Source organism: Panthera uncia (assembly GCF_023721935.1).
Source record: "Panthera uncia isolate 11264 chromosome B3 unlocalized genomic scaffold, Puncia_PCG_1.0 HiC_scaffold_1, whole genome shotgun sequence".
In the NCBI taxonomy this organism is placed as follows: Eukaryota; Metazoa; Chordata; class Mammalia; order Carnivora; family Felidae; genus Panthera; species Panthera uncia.
Genome location: NW_026057582.1, coordinates 73,560,564 through 73,580,859, shown reverse-complemented (window position 1 = coordinate 73,580,859; position 20,296 = coordinate 73,560,564). Strand labels below are relative to the sequence as shown.

At 39.8% G+C, this 20,296-nt stretch overlaps 1 protein-coding gene across 1 annotated transcript in view; it reads left to right on the top strand.

Moving 5' to 3' along the window:
* Positions 1–20,296, top strand: part of RPGRIP1 (RPGR interacting protein 1) — a 47,511-nt gene that overhangs the window by 20,354 nt on the left and 6,861 nt on the right. The window contains 2 exon segments of the mRNA XM_049613161.1: positions 2,722–2,819; positions 11,999–12,191. Of these exon segments, the coding sequence (XP_049469118.1) occupies positions 2,722–2,819; positions 11,999–12,191 (291 nt within the window).

Here is a 20,296-nt window from a genome sequence, read left to right as displayed (position 1 = left end):
CAAAATACGTTATAAATCTAAATATTAGAACCAAAACTATAGCATTTCTAAAAGAAAACATAGGATAAATTATTTGACCTTATTAGACAAAGATTCTTTAGCTATGACATCAGAAGCATGGTCCATAAAATTTAAAAAATGATAAATTGGACTTAGGCAAAATAAAGAATGCATGGTCTTCAAAGGACAGTGTTAAGAAAATGAAAAGGTCAGCTATAGATTAGGAGAAAATATTTGCAAATCACATTTTTTTTCTTTTTTTAAATTTAAATTTTAGTTGCAAATCACATTTCTGATTAAGGACTTGCATCCATAATCTGTAAGGAATCCTTACAACTCAGTAAGACAACTCAATTTAAAATGGTCAATAAATTTGACTAGACATTCACTAAAGAACATATATGAATGGCAGTTAAGCATACAAAAGATGCTCAACAGCATTAGTCATTAGGAAAAAGCAAAATAATATCACAATGAGATACCAGTACACTCCAGCTAGAATTGATACATTCTAGAGGTTGACTGTAGCAAGTGTTAGTGAAGATGTGGAAAAATTGGAACCTTATGCATTACTGTTGGGAATAGAAAACAGTACAGCTACTATGAAAAATATTTGGCTATTTCCTAAAAAATAAAACATACAGTTTACAATCCAGCAATTCTCTTCTTAAGGGTCTGTCCAAAAGAATTGGAAACATTTGACCATCCAAAGACTTGTACACAAATACTCAGAGCAGCATTATTCATCATTCAGAATAAGGAAAGATGTCTTAAATAAAAAACAAAATGTAGTAGTCATGAAGAAAATATTGATAAAGTTGACTACTTTAAAAGTAAGAATTTCTGTGTAGCAAAAGATGAAATGGGCAAGAATGGAAATGATATTTGTAAAACATGCGACCATCAAAAGGCTCAAATTAAAAAAATAAGCAGAACCCCTACAAATCAATTAGAAAAAGACAGCTCGCAGCTTTTTCTGCCCACTGGTCCTGTCCCTGTGCTTTAATAAAAATCACCTTTCTGCACCAAAGATGTCTTCAAGAATTTTTTCTTGGCCGTCAGCTCTGAACCCCATCATTTCAAAACCTCATCAACATTAGTAGAATTTTCTTGGGGTGCCTGAGTGGCTCAATCAGTTAAGTGTCAGACTCTGATTTTGGCTCAGGTTGTGATCTCACGGTTCTTGAGATCGAATCCTGCATTGAGCTCTGCTCTGAGTGTGGAGCCTGCTTAAGATATTCTCTCTCTCTCTCTCTCTCTCTCTCTCTCTCTCTGCTCCCCCCCTCTCCCCCTCCTCTGACCCTCTCCCTCTGGCCCTCTCCCCAACTTGTGCTCTCTCTCTCTCTCTCTCAAATAAACAGGGGCACCTGGGTGGCTCAGTCGATTAAACATCCGACTTCAGCTGATGTCATGATCTCACAGTTTGTGGGTTTGAGCCCCACATCAGGCTCTCTGATATCAGTACAGAGCCTACTTCAGTCCTCCTCTCCCTCTGCCCCTCCCCCTCCCCCTTGCACTCTCTCTCTTCTTCTCAAAAATAAATAAACATTAAAAAAAGAAAGAAAGAAAAAGACAGCCCAATAGAAAAATTAGCAAAGATATGAAAGGCATCTTACAAAAGGGAATTTCAAATGTTCAGTAAAAAATATTATGTATGACAGGTCACATTACAAGAGAACATGTGGAATGAGAGATATTGTCTGAGGCTATTTTTGGGAAATACAATCTGCCACCCCAATTGCATTGCTTTTTCTTGGCTTGGTCATTTTCTCCAGCCCCTACAAAAGGACCAGCTTTCTTTCTAGTTTCCTTCCTTCCATTCTCCCTTCTTTCCCTTTTTTTCTTTTTTCTTTTCTTTTTTTTTTCTAGAAGTGAACTCCTTATTTGGCAAACTTCTGAATAAGTGAATCTTTGAAAAGGAGGGTTTGCCCTTGCACTGTTGGTGGGAATGCAAACTGGTGTAGCCACTCTGGAAAACAGTGTGGAGGTTCCTCAAAAAATTAAAAATAGACCTACCCTATGACCCAGCAGTAGCACTGCTAGGAATTTACCCAAGGGATACAGGAGTACTGATGCATAGGGGCACTTATACCCCAATGTTTATAGCAGCACTCTCAACAATAGCCAAATTGTGGAAAAAGCCTAAATGTCCATCAACTGATGAATGGATAAAGAAATTGTGGTTTATAGACACAATGGAGTACTATGTGGCAATGAGAAAGAATGAAATATGGCCTTTTGTAGCAACGTGGATGGAACTGGAGAGTGTGATGCTAAGTGAAATAAGCCATACAGAGAAAGACAGATACCGTATGTTTTCACTCTTATGTGGATCCTGAGAAACTTAACAGAAACCCATGGGGGAGGGGAAGGGAAAAAAAAAAAAAGAGGTTAGAGTGGGAGAGAGCCAAAGCATAAGAGACTCTTAAAAACTGAGAAGAAACTGAGGGTTGATGGGGGGTGGGAGGGAGGGGAGGGTGGGTGATGGGCATTGAAGAGGGCATCTTTTGGGATGAGCACTGGGTGTTGTATGGAAACCAATTTGACAATAAATTTCCTATAATAAAAAAAAAAAAGAAAAGGAGGGTTTGATTCTCAGTAAATGAAGCCAAAATCTAGGTACTCAGAACTAGTGGCCAGATAAGGGATTGAAGATGAAGGTACTGGGTTTAGATAGGGTGCTTGGAAATAGTTCTGTAATTCTAGCCTTTTCTGTAACAGATAAAGAATCCTGTGAACAAGCTTCTGAAGTCAGTGAAGCACAGACTACAGATAGTGATGACATAGTGACACCAGTATCTCAGAAATGTCCTAAGGCGGTAAGTATGCTGGGGTAATCATCCTTGTGTGAATGTGAGCCAAGCTTATAAACAACGACATTGTGCTTAATGGCCACATATGTGAAATTATCCCATTTTTAATGAACTTGATGGGAAAATCAAGTTGTTTAGTTAAATTTGCATTGCGAAGGAGTGGAAGTTTCTTGAGACAGGCTCTGCTGAAAGGATCACTTTCTTGATTTGGTATAAATGGGGATTTTTTTTTCAATACTTCTCTCCTTTGTCTGGATCCCCTGCCTGTCTCCTTCATTGTGCGCTGATTCATCTCCAGCCTGAGTAATGCCCATTTCCGAAGTCCACCTAAGGAGAGCAGATGTACTTTGGGAGGTGGAAGCTAGAAAAGAAGAAAGGGTTCTTTGCGGGAAAGCCCAGAGAGATTCCGTTTCTGAAGTTTTTGACCCAAGTTTTAAAACGTGTAGATGCAATTTTTTTTTTAATTTTTTCAACGTTTATTTATTTTTGAGAGAGAAACAGAGCATGAACGGGGGAGGGGCAGAGCGAGAAGGAGACACAGAATCTGAAGCAGTCTCCAGGCTCTGAGCTGTCAGCACAGAGCCCGGCATGGGGCTTGAACTCACAAACCATGAGGTCATGACCTGAGCTGAAGTTGGACGCTTAACCAACTGAGCCACCCAGGCACCCCTGTAATTGCAATTCTTTATTGAATATTTCAGCCTCGGATCACTTGTGGGACTAATTGGGGATATACACACACAAATATATGAGTAAATATTCATGGGTATATTCAACCATTATTGTATTAGAATCTTGTGTGGTTATAAGTGAGATAGGAAACAATCACTCTCTTGAGCCATTGGAATGCTCCCTGACACATGTGTGATCACTTAATAAATATGTGTTGAATGAGTGACTGAATGAAAGATTAAAATCTGATTGAGGATTATGAACTTCATTAGAAACAATATAAGTATAGTGTGACCTAAAATCAAGTGGTTAGATTATGTGATAGAAACTCCAAGGTTTGTGGGACACTTGGGTGGCCCAGTGGGTTAAGTGTCTGAATCTTGGTTTCGGCTCAGGTCATGATCTCATGGTTCGCTTGGGATTCTCTCTCTCCCTCTCTCTCTGCCCCACCCTGACTTGTGTGCACACGCTCTCTCTCTAAATAAATAAATAAACTTAAAAAAAACCTCTAAGGTTTGTAAGAATTCAGGAAAGGGATATCATTGCTGCTTTTGTAGAGGTCAGAAAACTCTTCCTTGAGAGTCAGAACTTGTACCCATGGTTTGCAGGCAACTAAAGGATATTGGTGTGGAGAGAAACAACTCAAAATCAGTAGACTTAAACAGTTGAGAAAGAAAATTTTAAGTATTTTCTTCTGAAGCTGTATCTGCCATATCTTTAACCATTACACAATCATATCTTGAGAAATACTTGTAAGATCAGACCAGGGAATGTTGCAACTGGACAGTGACTCCTTAGAGATCATAAAGGTGAAGAAGATGAATATGTCTAGTACAGAGGGCTGGTTAGCAGAAGAGGTGATCTCCATTCAAAGTTTCTAAATTAAGCCACCTCTCAGATCAACCTTAAAAACTGGTCAGCAAGTTTTTTGAACTACATGTCAGACATACTACATTTAAAGTATTATTCAAGGGACGCATGGGTGGCTCAGTCAGTTAAGCATCTGACTCTTGGTTTCAACTCAGATCATTGTCTCATGGTTCATGATTTCTAGCCCCGTGTCAGGCTCTGTGTTGACAGTGCAGAGCCTGCTCAGGATTCTCTCCACCCCCTCCCTCTTCCCCTCCCCACTTCTCTCTCTCTCAAAATAAATAAATAGACTTAAAAAAATAAAAAATGAAATATTATTCAAAATTAAAGGCTCCTAAATAAGATCTTATTAGAAAATCTTTGTGCACCCAAAAATGATTTGACAAGCTAAATATGAAAACTGAGCTTACTTAGCAAAAACTTAGTGTTATCATCAAATTAAATTTATAACACAGGCACATATAGTTGACCTTTGAATGATGTGGGGGTTAAGGACTCAACCCTCTGTGCAGTTGAGAATCCACGTACAACTTTTGACTTCCCCAAAACTTAACTACTAACAGCCTACTGTTGGCCAGAAGGCTTACCCATAACAAATAGTTGATCAACACATATTTTGTATGTCATATGTATTCTTATGATAAAGTAAGCTAGAGAAAAGAAAATGCCATTAAGGGGGACACCTGTGTGGCTCAGTTGGTTAAGCATCTGACTCTAGGTTTTGGCTCAGGCCATGATCTTACTGTTGGTGGGATAAACCCCCGAGGCTGGCCAGTATGTAGCCTGCTTGGGATTCTCTCTACCACCACCACCCTCCCTTCTCTTTGCCTCTCGCCCACTTGCAGTCTCTCTCTCTAAATAAATAAATAAACTTAAAAAAAATCATAAGGAAGGGGCATTTCGGTGGCTCAGTCTGTTAAGCATTCAGCTCATGTCATGATCTCATGGCTCATGAGTTCAAGCCATGCGTGGGGCACTGTGCTGTCAGTGCAGAGCCCGCTTCAGATCCTCTGTGCCCCTCTCTCTCTGCCCCTCCCCTTGCCTGTGCAAGTGCTCTTGTGTGCTCTCTTTCTTTCAAAAACAAATCAACGTTTTTTAAAAAAAGAAAAAATCATAAGAGAAAGTAAGGTTATAGTACTGCACTGTATTTATTGAAAAACATCCACATATAAGGGGACCCACGTCATTCAAACCTCTATTGTTTGAGGGTTGACTGTACAAAATCATTATTGTATTTCAGAATAGCTGGGCATAAAAGATCAAAGAGGTTGAATGACCAGAGATAATATTTGAGCTCTGTCACTTCTGTTTGGATTCAGCCAGGATAATGGAAGAAGCAAGAGAGTGTAGTGTTAAGAGCATGAAGATTTGATTCAGGCAAAAGTGGTCTAGATCCTGGCTCTGCTAACTTTGGAGGGGTTATTTAGCTTCTATTGAGCTTTCCTTATCTGGTAATATTAAGTATGCTTACCTTCTAGTGATCTGGCAAGATTTAAATAAGGTAATGTGTGATAAGGGCTTAATACAGTGCCCAAGACAAATTAAGTACTAAATGACAATGATGATGCTATTGATGATGATAATAGTCTATCCTCTTTGAAATATTCTAGTTCTCAAGGTCATGCTTCTGTGATCTGGTAGTGCCCCCCCCCCCCCCGCCACACAAAAAGAACTAGACCATAAAGGGAGGGGATTGAAGCAGAGGGGTGTCATTTCCTTTCTGGTTCCCAGGTCAATTGAGTAGGTTGAAGAGTACAACTCAAAGAAGACCCTTCCAAGATGTCTTTCCCTTATACTGCTAAAAAGTGAAATGGTTACAATACTAAAGAATCTTTGCCTCTCCTTGAGTCCAGGATTAGGACAGTTCCTGTGTTCATAGGAGGTATGCAGGGCTGTTTCCCACGAGGCCCTGTCTGTTAATCAACACAGGGTTCCTAAAGGCCCTCTATACTTAACTTCTCTCTAAGAATCCCCAGGAAATGATCACAGCCCAAACCACATTCCTGGTCCCAGGAATCAATCTTCCACTATGAGTAGACCATAGAAAACGTTTCCATCTCCTTCTTAGTAGCTACTAACTAGAGGAGAACAATTATTTCCATTTGCTCTATGGCCTTAGGTTATGGTCTTTTATTTGCCATAGTGTGTATCAAGAATCTCAAAGTTTATTCTCTTTTGTTATACTCTTTTTTTAAAAAATGTTTATTTATTTACTTTTGAGAGAGAGAGAGCACACTCACATGAGCAGGGGAGGGACAGAGAGAGAGGGAGGCAGAGAGTCCCAAGCAAGCTCTGTGCTGTCAGCGCAGAGCCCGACATGGGACTCAAACCCACAAACTGTGAGATCATGACCTGAGCTGAAACCAAGATTTGGGTGCTTAACTGAGTGAGTCACTGAGGCACCCCTTTTTTTGCTTTCTTATGAATGACATTAAACATTATGTATTTTTCTTTCTTTAAACTTATTTTGAGATAATTAAAGATTTGTAAACAGTTGCCAAAAAAGCTACAGGGAGGTGCCATGAATCATTCACACAGGTTTTTGCATTTTTTTTTCTTTTTTGTTACACAGTATTCAGAAATGTGCCATCAGTAACATTTTGGGAGTCCATCTGTGTTGATATGTTCAGCTTTTTCTAGTTCTTTTCTCTTAACTGCTGATCAGTTTTAGTTAAGATAATACATGACCTTTTATTTAGACAGACCTCAGTGGGCAACACTGATAAACTTGATATTCATTAATTCACTAAAGCCGCACAACAGCCCTTTGGGTTGTTTACTCCTTCAACAAATCATTATGGAGTACCTGTCGTAGTACTTGGCAGGCTGTATGGACACAAAAAGGTGAATAAGACAGACTTGGTCTCTTCCCTCTTGAATCTTACATTCTATTGAGGGAAAACATATATAAATCAGTGAGCAACTAAGTAAGATACTTGTTGATTCTAAATACTATGAAGAAAATAAGTTGAGTAATAGTAATGGGAGAGGTTGAGTTAGGCATGTGTAAGGAAAGACTTCTCTCAGAAGGGGACATTTAAAATTTTTTATGTTTATTTATTTATTTTGAGACAGGGAGGGAGGGAGGGGTAGGGGCAGACAGAGAGAAAGAGAGAATCCCAAGTAGCCTACTTGCTGTCAGTGCAGAGCTTGATGCCTGGCTCGATCTCACCATCTGTGAGATCATGACGGGATCCGAAATCAAGAGTTGGACTCTTAACCAACGGAGCCATCCACATGCCTCTGAAGAGGGGACATTTAAACTGAAATTTGAAGATAGAGAAGGGAAGAGATGGAGGGAAATCATCTCAGGCAGAGGAACTGGCAAATGTAAAGACCCTGATGTAGAACAGTTTGGTTTATCTGAAGTGCTGGAAATCAAGAGGTTATATGTCAGTAAAACTGGGGGCAAAAAAGAAAAGGAAGAGGAGGAGGAGGAGAAAGAAAAGGAAGGTATGAAAGAAAATTCCTCTAGCCATACTTCAAACTTTTTTAATGTTTATTTATTTTTTGAAAGAGAGAGAGAGAGAGAGAGAGAACGGGGGAGGGGCAGAGAGAGAGAGGGAGACACAGAATCTGAAGCAGGCTCCAGGCTCCAAGCTGTCAGCACAGAGCCCAATGCAGGGCTCAAACCCACAAGCTGTGAGATCGTGACCCAAGCCGAAGTCAGACGTTTAACTGACTGAGCCACCCAGGCACCCTCCTCTAGCCAAACTTTTAAATGAGCCTTGAAAGGAACAAATGTTTGATGACCATACCTTGTCACTTGAATTTTTGTACAACCAGGTAATTAAAAGAGGGAAAAGAGAGGAAAAAAACTAATGTCACAGCAAACGTCTCTGTTCACATGTATCTTTGTGTATTTGGCAGATGTTTTTGTGAGATAGATTCCTGGAAGCAAAACTGCTGGTTTTAAAAGGAATGTGCACTTGAACTTTTGATGGATATCACTAAATTATCAGCCCCCAAATTATACCACTGTCACCCTATGGTCACCTTTTCTCACAGTGTTACCAACACTTCTCCTCAGCTTTCTCAGTTCCTGACTTTAATGGAATGAGAGTGTTTGTAAGGGAAGGAATCAAAAGTAATTTTGAAAAATTAAGATCCAGGTAGTGTGATGAAGTAACAAAACAAATTAAGAGTATGCTAGATGCTGGGACTACAGGGGTTGGTGAGGCAGACGTGTGTGGTCCTAGAACTTAGGTAGCTTAAAGTCTGTGAGGTGCTATCCCCAGAATTATAATGTGATACAAATGTAACTTAAAATTTTCTAGTGTCCATATGAAAAGTGTGAAAAGAAACAAGTAAAATTAATAATATATTTTAGGGGCGCCTGGGTGGCTCACTTGGTTGATTGTCCGACTTTGGCTCCGGTCATGCTCTCACGGTTCATGAGTTCAAGCCCCACATCGGGTTCACTGCTCTCAGGGCAGAGCCTGCTTATCCTCTGTCCTCCTTGCTCTCTGCCCTTTCCCTGCTTGTTTACTCTCTCTCAAAAAAAAATTATAATAATAATAATAAATAAATAAAACACTTAAAGTAATTTAATAAAAAAAGAATACATTTTCTTTAACCTAATATATCTAACGCATTATCATTTCAGGGCACCTAGGTGGCTCAGTCAGTTCAGCGTCCGACTTTGGCTCAGGTCACAATCTCAGGTTGTGAGTTCGAGCCCCATGTTGGGCTCTGTGCTGAAAGCTCAGAGCCTGGAGCCTGCTTCGGATTCTGTGTCTCCCTGCTCTCTCTGCCCCTCCCCTGCTCTGTCTCTCTCTCTCTCAAAAATAAACATACATTAAAAAAAATTAAAGCACTATCATTTCAATATGAAATTAATGCAAAACATTATTGAGACACCTTACAAAGTCTTCGAAATCCTGTGAATTTTACACTAACCACGCATCCCAATTCAGAATAGCTATGTTTCAAGTGCTCAGTAGCCACCTGTGGCTAATGGCCATTGTGTCATAGAGCAGAATTGTGACACGATATTTTCCAAATGTAAGTTGACGTCCCCAGGCAATGAAATAAAAATAGAGGTTCCCAGCAAAAACAAACAAAAAACTGAGAAAGAATAAAATACAAAATAATAGTTTTCATTGCACTTATTAAGGTTAAAAATTGTTTCAGGAGACTTTTATTTCAATGATTTTTTTTTACACACACACATATGAATATGGATAGGCTGAGCTTTACAGTTTGAAAGTCACTGGTCTGGTGGTTGTTCATGTTTAACTATGAGGAAAAATGTTCATCTTGTTAGGCGTGGGAGGCTTTTTTTGGTAAGATGTTGCTGGGGATTCGGGTACTTATATGACTCTATTTTTTTTTTTTTTCCAGATCTCAGTGTTTCCTAAAGTGTGTTCTTTGGAAAATTAAACCCAACCATATCCAGGGAAAAACAAAAAGCAATTGTGTAGTCAAATACGTTTGGAAAAAACTATCTTTGTATCATCCTCTAAAAGTGTCCAGAAGCATCTTAACATATTAAAGGCCATAGGTCAAGTTAAAGAATGCTGATAAGTTTGTTAATCTTGATTTTCCAAAATTTATTTTCTCACAGAACTATTCATTTATAAAATACCTATTCCTCAGACACACCTTTGAGAAGTTCTGCTTCATTATTTTTAAAGAAGTTTAACATTGATACAATTTTATTTTTTAAGTATTTATTTTGAAAGAGAGGGAGAGAGTGTGGGTGCCCATTAGTGTGAGTATGGGGAGGGGAGGGGCAGAGAGAGAAGGAGAGAGAGAATCCCAAGCAGTCTCTATGCTGTCAGCATGGAGCCTGATTTTGGGCTCGATCCCATGAACTGTGAGATCACTACCTGAGCCGAAATCAAGAGTTGGGCATTTAACTAGCTGAGCCAACCAGATGCCCCAAGTTCTGCTACATTTTTATTGAAACTGTAGGACATAGGGTTCTCAGCTTAACAATAATGTCAACAGTGGCATGGGAGAACTTTCTAGGGTAATGGTTCTGTATCTTGAATATGTTGATTACACACTTGTATATACGTATCAAAACTGTACACTTGGGGCATCTGGGTGACACAGTCAGTTAAGCATCTGATTCTAGATCTCGGCTTAGGTCATGATCTCAAAGTTTGTGAGTTCAGGCCCTACATCGGGCTCTGCACTGATGTTGTAGAGCCTGCTTGGGATTCTGTCTCTTTCTCTCTAACCCTTCCCTACTTGTGCTCTCTCTCTCTCTCTCTCTCTCTCTCTCTCTCAAAATAAATAAACTTAAAAAAATTTTTTTAAACAGTACACTTTAGGTTTTGTATTTTACTGTGTGTAAATTAAAATTATATGTAAATGTATAAAAGTGAAACATTGCCAGGAGCCACCCTAGATGGTGGTATATAAGAGTGGCTTTTATGCTTTTTTTTCATATTTGATTTATTTTTTAAATTTACATCCAAGTTAGTTAGCATATAGTGCAACAATGATTTCAGGAGTAGCTTCCTTAATGCCCCTTACCCATTTAGCCCATCCCCCCCCACAACCCCTCCCATAACCCTCAGTTTGTTCTCCATATCTTTGAGTCTCTTCTGTTTTGTCCCCCTCCCTGTTTTTATATTATTGTTGCTTCCCTTCCCTTGTGTTCATCTGTTCTGTATCTTAAAGGCTTTTATGCTGTTTTAATCACAGACACTGTAAGAAACACATTTCTACTTTGTGCCCAGTCCGATCACATATACACAAAAGTTTTAAGAAACAAGGCTTACCTGTACCACTCTCATATTTTCTGTTCTATTCCATTCCTTTCTATCTTATCTTATTCTTTCCTTTAAAAAAAATGCTAGGGGGGCTTGGATGGCTCTTGACGTCTGAGTCTTGATTTCAGCTCATGATCATGATCTCATGGTCATGATCTCATGGTTTGTGAGTTCAAGCCCTGAGTGGGGCTCCATGCTGACAGTGCAGAGCCTGCTTGAGAATACCCCTCTTTCCCTCTCTCTCTCTTCCCCTCTCCTGCTTACACTCTGTCTCTCTCTGTCTCTCAAATATGAATAAACGTTAAAAAAAAAAGAACAAGGAAAGAAATATTGCCTTCTGAGCTTCCTTGGGGAAGGCCCAGAAGCTGCACTTCCTTCCTAAGAGAAAAGATGAGAGTGGGGGTAGATCTTTGGACACGAGGGCACTGGCCTGGCAACCTAGAGACAGGAGAGTTCTCACAGATGACGAGGGAGAACTGTGGCTGGTCCGGGCCATCCCGGGTCGACGTCTCACTAGTGTCATGGCATGACTTGCGGCCACACCGTGGAAAGGGAGGACTTAACGTTGCCCTCGGCTTATTTCTTGAAACTAGAGAGATGTCAGCCCTGTACCTGGTGTCCCTAATGCAAAAATGGACACACGGACAATCAAAGGAGAGGACGGTGGCTGTGGCAGCAACTTTGAAGTAGGGCTGAAAGTACTGGCGTTACCGTGAGAGGTCAGGCTGGTCTGACTGCCTGTTCCGGGGCATGTATTTGGTGGGCGCAAGCAGTTCTGGGTGGCAGCTTTACTGCAATTCTCAAGGCTATGTTAGATGGAATATGTCTGGGATGGAGTCTGAGAGAGTAACGTGTTAATTGGAGTGTGAACACTTGGAGCATCACTAACCTACAGGAAATACATGTCTTCCTTGTCAGAGGTCAGAGAAGATGTGCATCGAAATTGTCTCCCTGGCCTTCTACCCAGAGGCCGAAGTGATGAGTGATGAAAATGTAAAACAGGTGTATGTAGAGTACAAGTTCTACGACCTCCCCTTGTCAGAGACGGAGACTCCAGTATCCCTGAGGAAACCGAGGGCAGGAGAAGAGATCCACTTCCACTTCAGCAAAGGTGAGGCAGCCCCCGTGGTTGGCCAGGAAGGGGAGTCTGAGGGGCCAGAACTACTCTGCCCTTCCAATGGGGTGCATGCAACCGTTCTCTTTTCTCTCATTTATCAAAGTGATACGTGCATATAGGCTTACTAATTTTTTCGGTTTTTATTATTTAAAAAATTTTTTTAAATATTTATTTATTTTGAAGTTGGGTGGGGTGGGGGGCAGATAGAGGAGAGAGAGAATTCCAAGCAGGCTCCGTGCTGTCAGTGCAGAGCCTGACACGGGGCTTGAACTCATGAACCATGAGACCATAACTTGAGCCAAAATCAAGAGTTGGATGCTCAACTAACTGAGCCACCCAGGTACCCCTTTTTATTATGTTTTTAAATATTTATTTTGAGAGAGAGAGGGCACAAGTGAGTGAGGGGCAGAGAGAGGACAGAGAGAATCCCATGAGGCACAGAGAGAGAGAGAGAGAAGCAGGGTTCAGGCTCACCAGAAGCGGGGGCTTGTGCTCATCTGAAGCAGGGCTCAAGCTCATGAACCATGAGATCATGACCTCATGAGATCATGAGCCAAAGTCAGATGCTTAATCAACTGAGCCACCCAGGCACCCCTTTTATTAGTATTTTTAATCAAGTTTTCTATTAAAATTTTTTTAATGTTTATTTTTGAGAGAGAGCACAAGAGCGGGAGGGGCAGAGAGAGGGAGAGGGAGACACAGAATCTGAAGCAGTCTCCAAGCTCTGAGCTGTCAGCACAGAGCCCGACGCAGGGCTCGAACCCATGAACTTTGAGATCATGACCCAAGCTGAAGTCGGACACTTAACTGACTGAGCCACCCAGGTGCCCCTTAAGTTTTCTATTTTAATTCCAGTATAGTTAACATACAGTGTTATATTAGTTTTAGGTGTACAGCACAGTGATTCAACAATTCTATACATTACTCTCAGTGCTCATCAGGATGGGTGTACTCTTAATCCCCTTCACTTGTTTCACTCATCCCCCCCCCCCCCAAACCCCGCACCTCCCCTCAGGTAACCATCAGTTTGTTCTTTATACTTAAGAGTCCGATTTTTTGGTTTGTCTCTGTTTTTTCCTTTGTTTTGCTTCTTAAATTCCACACATAAGTGAAATCACATGGTATTTGTATTTCTCTGACTGACATATTTGGCTTAGCATAATATTTTCTAGACCCATTCACAGTGGCTGCACCAGTTTGCATTCCCACCAACAGTGCACAAGGATTCCTTTTTCTCCACATCCTTGCCACCACTTGTTGTTTCTTGTGTTTTTGATTTTAGCCACTCCGAAAGGTATGAGGTGATATCTCACTGTGGTTCTTTTTTTAATGTTTGTTTATTTTTGAGAGAGAGGGAGAGAGAGCATGTGTGCTCGAGTGGAAGAGGGGCAGAGAGAGAAAGACAGAGGATCTGAAGCAGGCTCCACGGTGAAAGCAGAGAGCCCGACGTGGGGCTCGAACTCACAAACTGTGAGATCATGACCTGAGCCAAAGCCAGACACTTTACTCACTGAGCCACCCAGGTGCCCTCTCACTGTGGCTTTCATTCGCATTGATAATGAGTGATTTTGAGCATCTTTTCATGAGTCTGTTGACAATCTGTATCTCTGCTCTGGAGAAATGTTTGTCCGTGTCTTTGCATTTTTTAATTAGATTATTTGTTTTTTGGGTGTTGAGTTATATCAGTTCTTTATAAATTTCAGATACTAACCCTCTACCGGATATGTCATTTGCAAATGTTTTCTCCCATTCGGTAGGTTGCCTTTTAGTTTTGTGGATTATTTCCTTTGCTGTGCAGAGACTTTTTATTTTGATGTATTTCCAATAGCTAATTTTTAATTTTATTTCACTCGCCTTAAGAGACTTGATCTAGAAAAATGTCACTATGGCCGATGTCAGAGAAATTACTGCCTGTGCTCTCTTCTAGGATACTTAGTTTCAGGTCTCACATTTAGGTCCTTAATCCATTTTGAATTTGTTTTTGAGTATGATGTAAGAAAGTCCAGTTTCATTCTTTTGCATGTAGCCGTCCAGTTTTCCCAACACCATTTGTTGAAGAGACCGTCTTTTTCCAATTGCTTATTCTTGCCTCCTTTGTCAAAGATTAATCAACCATATAATCTTATGTTTGTTTCTGGGTTTTCTATTATGTTCCATTGATCTATATGTCTGTTTTGATGCCAGTACCATACTCATCTGATTACTATAGCTTTGTAGTATATCTTGACATCTAGGAGATTGTGATGCCTCCAGCTTTGTTTTTCTTTTTCAAGATCGTTATGCCTATTTGGGGTCTTTGTGGTTCCATACAAATTTTAGGGTTGTTTGTTCTACTTCTGTGAATAATGCTGTTGGTATTTTGATATGTATTGCATTAAATCTGTGGATTGCTTTGGGTAGTGTGGACATTTTAACAATATTTGTTCTTCCAGTCCATGAACATGGAATATTTTCCAATTCTTTCCATTTATTTGTGTGGTCTTCCAATTATTTTCATCAATGTTTTATAGTTTTCAGAGTATAGGTCTTTCATCTCCTTGGTTAAACTTATTCCTAAGTATTTTATTATTTTTGGTGCAATTGTAAATGGGATTGCTTTCTTAATTTCTCTTTCTCTTGCTTCATTATTAATGGATAGACATGCAACAGATTTCTGCACATTGATTTTGTTTCCTGTGACCTTACTAAATTCATTTATCAATTCTAGTAAGTTTTTTGGTGGAGTCTTTAGTGTTTTCTAGTTATGTATCATGTCATCTGCAAATAGTGAAAGGTTTACTTCTTCCTTATCAATTTGGATGCTTTTTACTCCTTTTTCTTGTCTGATTGCTGTGGCTAGGACTTCCAGTACTGTGTTGAATAAATGTGGTGGGAGTGGACATCCTTGTCTTGTTTCTGGTCTTAAAGGGAAAGCTCTCAGTTTTTCACCATTGAATATGATGTTAGCTGTGGGCTTTCCACATACAGCCTTTATTATGTTGAGGAATGTTCCCTCTAAACCTATTTTGTTGAGGGGTTTTATCATGAATGGATATTGTACTTTGTCAAATGCTTTTTCTGCATCTATTAAAATGATCATATGATCTTTATCCTTTTTTTATTGATGTGATGTATCACATCGATTGATTTGCAAATATTGAACCACGCTGGTATCCTGGAAGTAAATCCCACTTGATGGTGGTGAGTGATTTTTTACATGTATTGTTGGATTTGGTTTGTCAATATTTTGTTGGGGATTTTTGCAATTATGCTTATCAGAGATATTGGCCTGTAGTTCTCTTTTTTGTAATGTTTTTATCTGGTTTTGGTATTGGGGTAATGCTGGCCTTGTGTAATAAGTTTTGAAGTTTTCCTTCCTCTTCTATTTTTTGGAATAGTTTGAGAAGAATAGGTATTAATTCTTCTTTAAATGTTTGGTAGAATTCACCTGTGAAGCCATCTTGACCTGAAGTTTTATTTGTTGGGAGTTTTTTAATTATTATTATTGATTCAATTTCATTGCTGGTAATCAGTTGTTTCAAATTTTCAAGTTCTTCTTGAATCAGTTTTGGGAACTTACGTTTCTAGGAATTTGTCCATTTCTTCTAGGTTGTCCAATTGGTTGGCATATAATCTTTCATAATATTCTCTTACAATCCTTTGTATTTCTGTGGTGTTGGTTATTTTTTCTCCGCTTTCATTTCTGATTTTGTTTATTTGAGTCTTTTTTTTATGAGTCTGGCTAACATTTATCAATTTTGTTCATCTTTTCAAAGAACCAGCTCTTGGTTTATTGATCCATTCTATTGGCTTTTTTAGTTTCTATTTCTTTAATTTCTGCTTTAATCTTTATTATTTTCTTGTTTCTACTGGTTTTGAATTTTGTTTGTTCTTCTCTTTCTAGCTCCTTTAGGTATAATGTTAGGGATTTTTTTATGTTTATTTATTTTTGAGAGAGAAAGAGAGAGCGTAAACAGGGTAGCCACAGAAAGAGAGAGAGAGAGAGAGAGACAGAATCTGAAGCAGGCTTCAGGTTCCGAGCTGTCAGCACAGAGCCTGATGTGGGGCTCGAACTCATGAACCATGAGATCATGACCTACGCTGAAGTCAGAGGCTCAACCGACTGAGCCACCCAGGTGCCCCAGGATGGTTTTTTGTTTTTTTTGTTTTTTTTTTGTTTTTTGAGATTTTTCTTGTTTCTTGAGTTAGGCCTGTAGTGTTATAAACTTTGCTCTTAGAACAGCTTTTGCTGTATCCCAAAGATCTTGGACCATTGTATTTTCATTTGTCTACATGTATTTTTTTATTTCCTCTCTGATTTCTTGGTTAACCCATTCATTGTTTAGTAGCATGTTATTTAACTTCCATGTTTCTGTGCTCTTTGCAGATTTTTTTCACGTGGTTGATTTCTAGTTTCATAGTATTGTGGTCAGAAAAGATGCATGGGGGGGAACCTGGGTGGCTCAGTTGGTTAAGCGTCCAACTTTGGCTCAGGTCATGATCTCACTGTTCATGAATTCAAGCCCCGCATCGGGCTCTGTGCTGACAGCTCAGAGCCTGGAGCCTGCTTTGGATTTTGTGTCTCCCTCTCTCTCTGCCCCTCCCCCACTTGTGCTCTGTCTCTCTCCATCTCTCAAAGGTGAATAAACGTTAAAAAAAAATTAGAAAAGATGCACAGTATGACTTAGTCTGTCTGAATTTGTTGAGACTTGTTTTGTGGCCTACAATGGAGACTGATCCATGTGCACTAGGAAAGAATGTGTATTCTGTTGTTTTAGGATAGAATGTTCTGAATGTATCTGTTAAATCCATCTGGTCCAATGTGTCATTCAAAGCCACTGTTTCTTTGTTGACTTTCTGTTGGATGGTCTATCCGTTGAAATAAGTGGGGTTATGCATATGATTTTAAAATATCAAATGGGGTGCCTGCGTGACCCAGTTGGTTAAGTGTCCACCTCTTGATCTCAGCTCAGGTCTTGATCTCAGGATTGTGAGTTCAAGCCCCACTTTGGGCTCTGTGCAGGGCATGGAGCCTTCTTAAAAATCTATCTATCTATTTAAGAGAGAAAGAGAACATGAGTTGGGGAGGGGCAAAGGGAGCAAGACTCTTAAGCAGGCTCCATGCCCAGCACCAAGCCAGGCTCCCTCTCACAGATGTGAGAGCATGGCTTGAGCTGAAATCAAGAGTCAGACGCTTAATTGACTGAGCCACCCAGGCACCCCACAAATAGGCCTACAGAGATTTTTAATTAAACAGTTCCTTTTTCTTTTCTTTTTTTTTTTTTTTCAGAGGAGAAGACAGGGAACAGTTCCTTTTTCTATCCCTTCTCCATGAACCAATCCCTATCATCCCCCATCCTCTTTGGTCCACCACACCTCTTTTCACTTTTTCTGCTATTTCTTGTTATTTAATTCCATGTTTCTTAGGAATGTTTCTATTGCAATTTCCTGACTCACCAATTTTAGGTATTATCTCCTGACTTCCTATCTTGGCACATCAAATTTCTCTCTTATACCCATGTCCCCTTCCTCCCATATACTTGGATCATAACTTTCATTTAATCCAGTCTTAATATTATGGATATTAATTCTTGAAGAGCCAAGTAGTTTGCCATGGTTATATTTCCTTTCTTGTTTGTTATTTTGTTTGTCCCAATTTTTCATTTGCTTTATTTTCATTGTGCCTATTCTCATTCTTTTCACATCCTCCACCAACCTTTCCAAGTTTTCAAATAATCAAACCTGTCAAACCATGTATCAGTTTTCTTTTCTTTGAAGACCTCTCTTCAGCCCACTGTTCATTCAGCTATTATGCTACTGCTGCCATTTGGAGTAGTCTCCTGGGTCCTGTTTTGTCCTCTGATTCACTTTTATAATTTCTGTAAATGTTTGTTTATTTTTGAGAGAGAGAGAGAGACCGAGTGCAAGTGGGAGAGGGGCAGAGAGAGACGGAGACACAGAATTGAAGCAGGTTCCAGGCTCTAAGCTGTCAGCACAGAGCCTGATGCAGGGCTCAAACTCAAGAACCGCAAGATCATAACCTGAGCCACAGTTAGACGCTTAACCGACTGAGTCACCCAGGGACCCCACACTTTTATATTTTAATGGATCATATTTTACAGTATCTTTTAAAAAAAGAGTACATTGGAAGGAAATATTCTGAGAACATCATGTATGAAATCTCTTTATTCTGCATGTATATTCAATTGATAATTAGACCAAGTATATAAATCTATTTCGAAAACATTTTTATTCAGAATTTCAAAGCAGTTGGTCCATAGTCTTCTAGATCCAGGCCAAGAGCCTAACCTTTGTATGAAAACTACCACTACCTGCCTATAAGACTTTAACATTTTATCTTTATCATTAGTGTTCCTAAATTTCAGAATAATGTGTATATTTTTCTTTTAATTATTCTGGCCATTCAAGGGGCTCTTTCAATCTGGAAGCTTGTGGCTTTTAGTTCTGGGAAATTTTACTGCATTTCTGTGATAATTTTGACCCCAGCATTCTCTCATTTTTCTAGTAGAGTTTTGGATCTTCCAACTTGATCCTCTAAATTTCTCATTTTCTTCCTGTAATTCTACCTCTGCTTTTTCTTTCTATTCTTGGGAAATTTCTTTAATTTTTAAAAATATTTTATTTTTAGTAATTTCTACACCCAATGTGGGGCTCGAACTCACAACCCTGAGATCAAGAGTCTCTACCAACTGAGCCAGCTAGGTGCCCCCTCAAATTTCCTTAATTTTATCTTCCAGTCATTGAATATTTATTTTAAATTTCTGCCAGCTGTCTGTTGTTCTCTATTCCTTCTCCTCCTCCTCCTCCTGCTGCTGCTGCTTCTGCTTCTTCTTCTTCTTCCTCTAAGTATATGCTGCCCTTAAATTATATGAGGTAGAAGTTTATTTCTTGTATAAAGTGGATTCTGAGGGGCACAGTCCAGGGCTGAGGATATGTGATACTCTTAGGGTCCAAACTACTACCCTGCTTTTGATGATCCTCGTGCCTGTCTTCCATCCTTTTGGTGACCCTGACCCTCTTAATGGCCATCAGGGCAAGGAGGAATGCCTCACACTTGAGCCTGTTAAGCATGTTTCCCACAACACAATAGCCAGCACTGAATCGTGTAGCCAAACCTCACTAAAATAGAGGCTGGAAAACATAAGCTAATTTATTTGATGCCGTAGCATTCCCATATAAAAATGAGGAGGAAGGGGAGAATGGGTGTTGAGACAGGCATCTTGAGTTGAACCTGCTACAAAACTCAAATCTCTAGGTAGCCCTAAAAAATCAATCTCCTTGGGGCACCTGCATGCCTCAGTCAGTTAAATGTCTGACTCTTGATTTCAGCTCAGGTCATGATCTCACACTTCATGGGATTGAGCCTAGTGTCAGGCTCTGTCCTGGCAGCATGGAATCTGCTTGGGATTCTCTCTTCCTCTCTCTGCCCCTCCCCTGCTCACGTGTGTGTGTGTGTGTGTGTACGCACGCGCGCACACACACACACCCACACACATACACACTGTCTCTCTCAAAATAAATGAACAAACATTAAAAAAAAAATCAGTTTCTAGGATTCTCCCAGCTGTAGAGTGGTGGGAGCACATTTACCTTGGCATATGGCAGAACAGCTTTCAGTGCAAATCATAAGGCGTCCTTTATACCAGGGTTGACAAACTTTTTCTTGAAGGCCCAGATAGTAAATATTTTAGGCTTTGTGAGCCAAATGGTCTCTGTCACACCTTTTCAACTCTATCATTGTGGTGGGAAAGCCTCCACAGATAATATGTAAACAAATAGGCATTGGCTGTATTCAGTAAAACTTTATTTACCAAAACAGGTAGCTGGCCCAAGAGCCTCACCTTGCCAACCTCTTATTTTTTAACTAAAAAAAAAAAAAATTTTTTTTTAATGTTTTTTTTTGTTTGTTTTTTGTTTTGTTTTGTTTTTTGAGAGAGAGAGAGAGCAGGGGAGGGGCAGAAAGAGAGGGAGACACAGAATCTGAAGCAGGCTCCAGGCGCTGAGCTGTCAGCACAGAGCCCAACACAGGGCTTGAACTCACGAATCACAAGATCATGACCTGAGCCAAAGTTGAACGCTTAACCAACTAAGCCACCCAG